Source organism: Auxenochlorella protothecoides (assembly GCF_000733215.1).
Source record: "Auxenochlorella protothecoides strain 0710 unplaced genomic scaffold scaffold78, whole genome shotgun sequence".
Lineage (NCBI taxonomy): Eukaryota > Viridiplantae > Chlorophyta > Trebouxiophyceae > Chlorellales > Chlorellaceae > Auxenochlorella > Auxenochlorella protothecoides.
The window spans coordinates 49,018-56,965 of record NW_011934236.1 but is presented as its reverse complement, the minus strand read 5'-3'; the positions used below and the strand labels follow the sequence as shown (position 1 = coordinate 56,965).

At 66.3% G+C, this 7,948-nt stretch overlaps 4 protein-coding genes across 4 annotated transcripts in view; 3 read left to right on the top strand and 1 right to left on the bottom strand.

The window, feature by feature from the left end:
• F751_5974 (Histone-lysine N-methyltransferase ATX2) overlaps nt 1–1,216 on the top strand; it is a gene marked incomplete at both ends in the record, with an annotated part of 3,481 nt that extends 2,265 nt beyond the window's left edge. Inside the window, 2 exons of the mRNA XM_011400026.1 lie at nt 523–601; nt 737–1,216. Coding sequence (XP_011398328.1) covers nt 523–601; nt 737–1,216 — 559 coding nt within the window. The remainder of the gene's footprint in view (nt 1–522; nt 602–736) is intronic.
• Nucleotides 1,217–1,488: 272 nt separating this feature from the next.
• Nucleotides 1,489–2,665, top strand: F751_5973 (N-alpha-acetyltransferase 30; the record flags this gene model as incomplete). The annotated part of the gene is made up of 4 exons (XM_011400025.1): nt 1,489–1,548; nt 1,658–1,994; nt 2,134–2,275; nt 2,542–2,665. The coding sequence occupies 4 exons, from the start codon at nt 1,489–1,491 to the stop codon at nt 2,663–2,665; spliced, it is 663 nt and encodes a 220-aa protein (XP_011398327.1).
• Nucleotides 2,666–3,705: 1,040 nt separating this feature from the next.
• F751_5972 (hypothetical protein) lies at nt 3,706–4,227 on the top strand (the record flags this gene model as incomplete). Its single annotated transcript, XM_011400024.1, has 1 exon — nt 3,706–4,227. The coding sequence occupies one exon, from the start codon at nt 3,706–3,708 to the stop codon at nt 4,225–4,227; it is 522 nt and encodes a 173-aa protein (XP_011398326.1).
• Nucleotides 4,228–4,858: 631 nt separating this feature from the next.
• F751_5971 (DDB1- and CUL4-associated factor 8) overlaps nt 4,859–7,948 on the bottom strand; it is a gene marked incomplete at both ends in the record, with an annotated part of 7,174 nt that continues 4,084 nt past the window's right edge. Inside the window, 7 exons of the mRNA XM_011400023.1 lie at nt 4,859–5,159; nt 5,467–5,669; nt 5,799–5,999; nt 6,663–6,869; nt 7,054–7,187; nt 7,509–7,548; nt 7,819–7,893. Coding sequence (XP_011398325.1) covers nt 4,859–5,159; nt 5,467–5,669; nt 5,799–5,999; nt 6,663–6,869; nt 7,054–7,187; nt 7,509–7,548; nt 7,819–7,893 — 1,161 coding nt within the window. The remainder of the gene's footprint in view (nt 5,160–5,466; nt 5,670–5,798; nt 6,000–6,662; nt 6,870–7,053; nt 7,188–7,508; nt 7,549–7,818; nt 7,894–7,948) is intronic.

Sequence of the window (7,948 nt, the reverse complement as noted above, 5' to 3'; positions counted from 1 at the left end):
GGCGCAGCCGCCGCGGGCTGGCGCGTGGGCGTGTACCGCCCCGCCGAGCGCCGCTTCGGCCGCGGGCGAGGTCGACGGCGGTGGACGAGGGTGGCGGCGGCCATCCGCGTTACGCTGGACGACGGCCAGTGCCTGGACCTCGACCCCAACGAGCCTGGGATCAAGTGGACCTTTGCCCCGGGCATCACACTGGACGCGGAGAAGCTGGGCCGCAGGCGGGGCCCGGCGCCCGCCGCCGGCGATGCCGGTGCCTGGGATGCCGTGAGTCTGTGGGGGGCTTTGTGGGGCGGATGGGGTGGGGCAGACGGTGCGGGGGGGGTCCGACCTGTCGCGGTGCAAGCCCATGGCTGGGCTGTGTCCACTGCTGTTGACCCGTGCTCTCCTCCAGCCTTTTGGCCCTGAGTCGCTCGGGGATCCTCCCGACATGCGATCTCAGCAACTTTGCAGACCAGCCAGAACACCCCTTTCCTTGTCCTTCTCCACCGCATCTCCCCTCACCCCCGCCATGCAGGCCTCGCCCAGGGCATACCAGCGCAGCAGGTACACCCTGGCCCGCCCCTCGGCCTTCAGCCGGCGCCAGCAGTCACTGAGCAGGCTGGCGGTGGGAAGGGGCACTGGTTGTGCGTCCCCGGCGTCCCCCACGTGGCCCCTCTCCCCCGCCGCGGAGGCGGGCGCCGCGGCCCGCTGGGGCCCCGCCGAGGGCTCCGGGCCCCCCCGCGTCGTGCGCTGCGTGCAGGCCGGCTCGGTCGCCGCGCTGGGCACGCTGGGCCGGCTGTGCTCCACCGCCGTGGGAGGGGGGGCCGGCACGGGAACCCCGCGCGCCACCGACCTCCCCGTCCGCATCTACCTCTCCGCCTCCTCCTGCAGCGGGGACGAGGGAGCGCAGGCCACGCTGCGTGCTCTCTGCGGCCTCGCCCCGGCAGGGTCTGGCGCTGCCACGCATGGCCGAGGAGGGAGCGACAGCCCGAGCTCGCCGGAGCGCGGCGTCTCGCTGGGAGCCAGCCCCGGCGACTCGGCAGGCGGCCAGCCGGCGCAGCGCCCCTCCCCCTTTGCATCGCCTGGACAGCCTGCACTGGCGGGCTCTGACACGGAGGAGGAGGAGGAGGATGCCCTGGATCAGCTGAGGGTGGCAGGCCTCGTCAAGGAGGAGGAGGAGCTGCCGCAGGTCCTCCCCCAGATCCCTGTGGGTGCACGTTCTACCGCCGTCGCGTCCTGAAGGTGGCCACCTGCTGTATTGCATTGTAGTCTGGAAAACGTTGAAACGTTGAGGGATGGTAAATGAATCATTTTGAGGCACCGGTCATGCCTACTGATCACCTGCCAGAAGGGGCGTCGCGCGCGCGCGCGTTCCGGGGAATCCTGCTCTATGCCTATGAGGCTTGGCGCTCGGGAGTGGATCCCTCCTCTCACACTCACAAGGCAAGACCAAGCGTACTTATGGCAACCGATTAACAGTCTGTTGCCAACCGCTGGATCGGGGTGGAGGGCATGGCGGAGGAGGCCACGTCCACCTCCGGACGTCCCGATGCCTGCATCGCATACCACCAGGTGCGCATGCGAATGAAGTGACGAAAGTTGCGTGTCCAAAGGTGCCGCCTGCCGAATCTACATTGCCTAACGGCGCTCCACCCCCCCCCCCCCCTCCACCTATGTTCAGTACCGGAATGAGGAGGACATGCGCACGGTGGGTCGGGTCCTGGAGGAGGACGCCGAGCAGGGATCCCCCTGGCGCTGCCTGGGACCCCACCTCAGCAATCAGCACCCACCAATGTCGCAGGTCATGGGCCTGGTGGACGCGGAATTGAGCGAGCCCTATTCCATCTTCACCTACCGCTACTTCCTACGCTCCTGGCCCCAGCTCTGCTTCCTGGCCCGCGATGGCGACCGTTGCTTCGGCGCCATCGTGGCCAAGCTGGAGCGCCACCGCGACGCCCTGTACCGCGGCTACATTGCCATGCTGGTGGTGGAGAAGCCGTACCGCGTGCTGGGCGTGGGTGAGATGACGAGTTTTGGTGCAGGGGTGGGGACTTGAATGAACAGTTGGAGCCCAGCTGTTCCCACGGTCCCTCTGCGGCGGCGCCCTTCGTGGCCACCACTGCATCGGACGCTGTCAGCCTTCCAAAACAATCGCAGGGAGCCAGCTGGTGCGCTGCGTCATCCAGACCCTGCAGGGAATGGGGTGCGAGGAGGTGGCGCTGGAGGCAGAGGTCACCAATGTGGGCGCCCTCCGCCTCTACGAGCGTCTTGGCTTTGTGCGCGACAAGCGGCTCAAGCGGTGGGCGCGCGGTGACCCGGCGGGTCGATAGCTGGGATCAGGGAGAGGGAATCACTGTGTTTGCTGGAGATTGGTCCCTGCGACCTGCACACAGCGTGCCGCAATGAAGAGCAAGCAGGCTTGTGGCCCACTGGGATCTTGGGGGCCCAAGAGGGTCGAGTGGTGTGCATGCCTGAGGACACATGCGGGCCGCCCCCCCTCCCCCCCCGAAGGACAGCGATGCTGCAGCAGCGTCACACCGTGTGCCTGCCCTCATTCACTTGCAGGTACTACTTGAATGGCAGCGATGCCTTCCGCCTGAAGCTGTTGCTCCCCCTTGCCTCAGAGGATGCAGCAGCGGCGCAGCAGTTGGATGCCCTCTCGCTTACTCAGGCGCCATATACACCGTGAGGAGGCGAGTTGTCTCGATCCCAAGCCATCAGCCCTGCCTGAACCTTGGAGGGTATACCCATTCCTGTCATGTTACAGTGACCTGCCAGGGTGGCAGTTGTTGTGGTGATCAGGGGAAACAGACAGGGGCATCACGCGGCTTTCTTGTCAGAGTAGACCCACAACAACAGGGCAGCGGTGATGGGAGGCACGGTGACGAAGGAGAGTGCCAGACCCGTGTTGGGATGCATCAGGGTGTCACTGAGGAGGCTCCCATACTTGACGACCGCGCCACCTGGGGGTAGAGTGACCACGATGGAGGCCCTGCTCTGAAGCTGAAGGGTCAGCCTGGCGACATGCACGGCAGGGCAAGCGAGTCCTCCAGGGATACCTGCAACCGCGCCACTCAGGAAGCGTGTGACCAGGCCCCGTTCGTCGGGGGTGAGGGCCCTTGCCCCGTCTTGTAATGATTGCCCCACACTCTGGCCGCCCTCCTCCCGACGTGCGCGCACGCACCCCGATGCCGCCCGGGATCGAGGATGCTGTCTCAAAGGTTGCAATGGATTTTTGTAGCCAGGCGTGAACGCCGGTCCAGAGTGGCATGCTTGCATGGTACCGAAGCTGACGGTAATGTCTCGGGGTTGTGCTATCGGAGGATTTTTGTATCGCGTAGGGTCGATTCTGACTGCAGCCAGGTCTCACCCAAGGCGCCCATGCCAACTTGCACATGCGCCATGTTTATTACATCCATTATACTGTACACATCATGTTTAAGCTCGACTATCCGTGCGACGAGGCCGAGAAAAGGGACCGGTCAACTCTCCATACTCCGGGCCTCACGGGGGCCTGTGGAGACTTGGCGTCTGAGTATCCTCCCCTGAACGGTCCGTCGCCCCATAACAGCCCAGCCCACAGAGGTCTGTGCCCGGATCTTCTTGACTCTGCATATGAAAAGACACTTGATGGTACAACACCGGCACGTTGGTCAAAACCAGAGGTGAGGGCATGTTGGTATGTGTGGGGCAGTGGTTGATTCCGGGAGGGCGGGGGCATGACATGGGATGAACCTGGCTGCTTGCCCATGTGGGTTGGGATTCGTGGCAGTCGCCAGGTCAGTTGGTCAGTCAGGCGGGTCAGGCTTGTGTCAGCATGGGGCAAGAGCTGCGGAGTTCAGGGGAAAACAATTCCAGGAGGGGTCGGAAGCGAGCTACTACTGGGGCAGAGGAATTCGTCCGCGCCCAGTCACCAGCATGGGTCAGAGGGTTAGTGGGGAGGGGCTTGAGATGCCGCGACAAAGGAACAGAGGGGTGAAACCAGCCAGCACAGGCACTGGCTTCCAAAACATCCATATAGGCAAGGTTGGCGCTCAGCATAAGGGTATTTGGGGGGGAGGGAGGGGGGGAAAGAGAACAGAACATGGTACAGGGGGTGGGGGTGAGCGTCAGGCCTCCCCCCAGAGCTTGGGGCAGTTGGAAGAGCCAAGCGCTTTTATTTTCGGTGCACCCGGGGGAACACAGTACACCCGAGTGGGGATGAGCTGGTGCTGTGGTGTGCGTGGGCTCTCCGCGCCGTCGGGCTCCTGAAACAGCCCACCAGGAGCTACCCAATTTTTCACTCGAACTTTTGGGAGAAGTGAGAGTCCCGCCAACCCTCCGTCACCTCGTTTCTCGACCATCATGCCCTGCGAGGGTACGGGCGCGCTGGGTTGTCAGCCCCCCGTAAGGTCAGCTCGACACGCCGGCCCAGTCGCGCCTAGGCAAAGGCAAATCCCAGGAGTCACACCGCCGTCTCGTTCGGTCTGGGCAATTGCAACCCCGAAAGCCAGGGCGACTGCAGTGCCGAAACACACCTGAGTTGTCGCAAGTTGTCCCGGGTCGGAAGGGCAGCCGTGTCGCACACTTTAGAATCCCTCCACGGGGCATATACTCATCCAGCCTCCAAGATCCAGCGGTGTGCAGTCCTAACTGGGTTGTTTCCGACTTGAGAGGCAGGGAGATACACCCGAGCCCGGGGTCAAATACAACGGCTTCCGGGGGGAAATATCTCGGCAAGCGTGGGGAGCGGGCCGTTCCCGATGCCCCTCGCTGCCATTCGCTGCCCCTGTACGTCCACTCTGGCTGTGGGACCATGGTACATTCAAAGCGGTGGCAGGAAAAGAGCATCGCTGCGCAGTGGGATTCCATCCCGGTCCGCTCCGGTTGTGTAAAGCATCATTCAGAGCAGCTCCTCGGGTCCGATGCCCCGCTGGCACACCGGACAGGCCCCTCGCGAGCGCAGCCAGCGATCGATGCAGCGGGTGTGGAATGCATGCCCACAGGGCAGCCGCTTCAGCCTAGTGCCCGGGCTTACATCCTCCAGGCATACCACGCACCTTCCCACCTCGGCGGCGGCCTCACGCGAGAGCCGCTCCACCGGCAAGGCACGTATGCTGGCCGCGTCGGCCCCCCGCCGATCCTCCAGGCCCTCGTCCAGCGCTCTCAGGGCCTCGTAATCGTCCGCAGTGAAGTCGCGATCGCTGCAGCATGGGTGGATGTGTGGGGGGCGGTCGGGCAGCGATGAAGAACTGACTGGCTATGACAGCATCGCAGCGACGGTGCTGCAGCTGGTGCCGCTCCCGCGAGGAAGTGTGGGAGGCATCCTGGCCAGGCAGTGCACCCACCTAACCCCCTCACCTCAGCAGGAGGTGGGCAGGGAGTCCCCCCCCCCTGCCCCTGCCGCCGCCCGCCGATCCCATGCGCTGGGCCATCATCAACAGGGCCAGGGGTCCGGCGGCGGGGGCGGCCGCACCGGCCCACCGACCTCCGCCCGCCATCTCCTCGGACAGCAGGCTCAGCACCCGTTCTAGCCAGTCGTAGCGCACGGAGGCCTGCTGGACCTGCTCGGCGCCGGGGCTCCACCACTCCGGCGCCGGCGGGAAGATGCTGGGGGCGTGCCCTGTCGTCCCCAGCTCCTCCTGCTCCGCCAGCGCATCCATGCGCGCAAAGAGAAGCTCGTCGCGGACCAGAGCACAGGCCTCCTCCTCCTCCTGGAATGGGTGGGGTTGGGGGGTGGGGCGGCGAGGTGGGCACCCGGGGGAGCAAGCCATCGCTGGAGAGACAGGCACCACCGGCCTGAGTGGCACCCTCGAGGTTGCCTGCCCTCACAGCAACTGCACCTGGAAGCTGCGGGCGAGCGCCGCATCCTGCGCCTGTTGGGCGCTGGAGACGTTGCGTGGGCGCGTCGGGTTGGAGGAGCGCGGCTGGGTGGGCGGCCGGGCCCGCTGGCGCCTGGGAGGGGTGGTCAGGTCCAGGCTCTCCTCCTCCAGCTCGCCCCAGAGCGGGGCTCGAGGAGCCGGGACCTCGGCCAGCACCGTCACCTCGGATGGACCTGCACAGGATTGGGTAATAGGATCAATGCCAGTCCAATGCATTGGTGGCGGTAGCGCAGGTGTAAAAGCTCCTGGGTCGCTCACTCCGAGGGGAGGGTGCCGCGAGGTCCACGCTCCCGGCATCGCCGACCCGGCTTCGACGACGCTTGCGTGCAGTGCCCGTCCCGCTCGTGCTGGCGCCCGAACTGGGCCCTGCGCTCCTACCCTCCCCCTCCATTCACAGGGGCGGTGCGAATCCTGCGACCCCTTCCGCCGAGGTGGGGAGCCCCTCGTCGCCCTGGCGAGAGGAGACAGCCGGCGATGCTGCAGAGACCAGGGAGCTGGAGATGAATGACAGGCCTTATGTTTGAAGGCGTGAAGTTGCCCCGTGAAACCTTGGAAGGGATCCGCTCCTCCTCCATTACGATGGGCGATCCAGAGCGGTCTTTCTCCCTAGCTGCCACGAGGGAGCCTGTCACGCTCTGGAGCCGTACAGAAAGGTACACACGGGTATGGCTATGCACATGGAGAACGTGCATCTTGGTACAGGAGACAAGCGGCGATTGGGAAAAGAATGTTCGCGGGCCGCTAGCAGATCACGCACTCGCCGGGGCCCACCAGGCCCCGCCCGCCCTCCCCCGCCGCCGCCTGGCGCATCATGGACTGCAGGACCTGGGCGGACACCATGTAGGAGCGGGAGTAGCGCGACCCCTGCTCCTCGGCGTTGCGCGCCATGAGGATGCTGGCGGCGGCGCCGAGGGCGGCGGGTTCGCCCGCCTGCACACCCCACACCTTGACATCCGAGTCGATGCCGCTGGAGGCCAGGACATGGGGGAGCGTCGGGTGGGGGGCCAGGCAATTGACGATGTGGCGGTCGCCCTGCGCAGTAGCAGTCATGGGGGGGGTTGGGGTGGAAAGGCCGTGCGCAGGGGTCTCCTCGTCCCCGAAATCTCGATGTTCAGGCTCCAGGACGGGGGCCCCATGCTCCCACTCGACAACAGCACATGTGCAAAGCAAACAGCCCCATTCATCAAGACAGAGGGCCCCCCCCCCCTCACCGCACCTCTAGCAGCGCCACCAGCTTGCCTCCCTCCCGCTCCCAGATGAAGATGTGGCCGTCGTCGCTGCCCGACAGCACCCACTCATCGTCCGGCCCCAGGAAACTCACGCCCTTGACCGTCTGGGCATTGCGGTGGCCTGGGGTGAATGGCAGGGGTGTGGGCGGGAGTGTGGTAGATGTGCACGCTGACGGGAGGTGTGCTTGTTGAGCAGAAGAACCCAGGCGCGGGCTGGCCTCCCTGAGTACGTCTACCCTCTCCGCTCCGCCCAGGCAGCAGGGGCGGGGGCTGGGCGGGGGCCACCGCATTTGCAGCTGCACCGTCCAACCGTGCACCAGTCCCCAGGAGGTGTCAAGAGGCAACTGGAACTGGAGGTGTGCACACAGCCTCCCGCCTGTTTTGACCTCTTCCCCAGAGTCCAGGCCCCCCCGGCGTTGCACCCTCCGCGCCTCCCCCTCACCTCGATACGCCTGCAGGACGTTTGTGGACCAGGTGGCGCGCTGCAGGGTCGACCAGGATGCGCCGGCATGCGCGGGGCCAGGCGCGGCAGCGCCGGCGCCGGCGCCGGCGCTCGGCCCACCCTCCCGCCCGGCCTCTGCGTCGCTCCCCGACCCGGCTGTCCCCTCCCATTCGTCGCCGGAGGAGGAGGAGGACAGGGCGGCGGTGGACGCGCGCAGCTCCTCCGCCATGGCCCGCCACGCGGCGAGCTCGGCGCCCCGCCCCGCGGCGCCCCCCTCGCCATCCTCCTCCCCCTCCGACCCCTCCAGCACCAGCTCCACGCGCCCCCCTGTGGCGTCCAGCGCGCGGAGCACGTCGGCCGCTGCGGTCACCGTGACCTCGTGCAGCTCGTCCGCGAGGGTGGCGGCTGGCGGGTCGATGGGAGGCGTCGCGTCGCGGGCG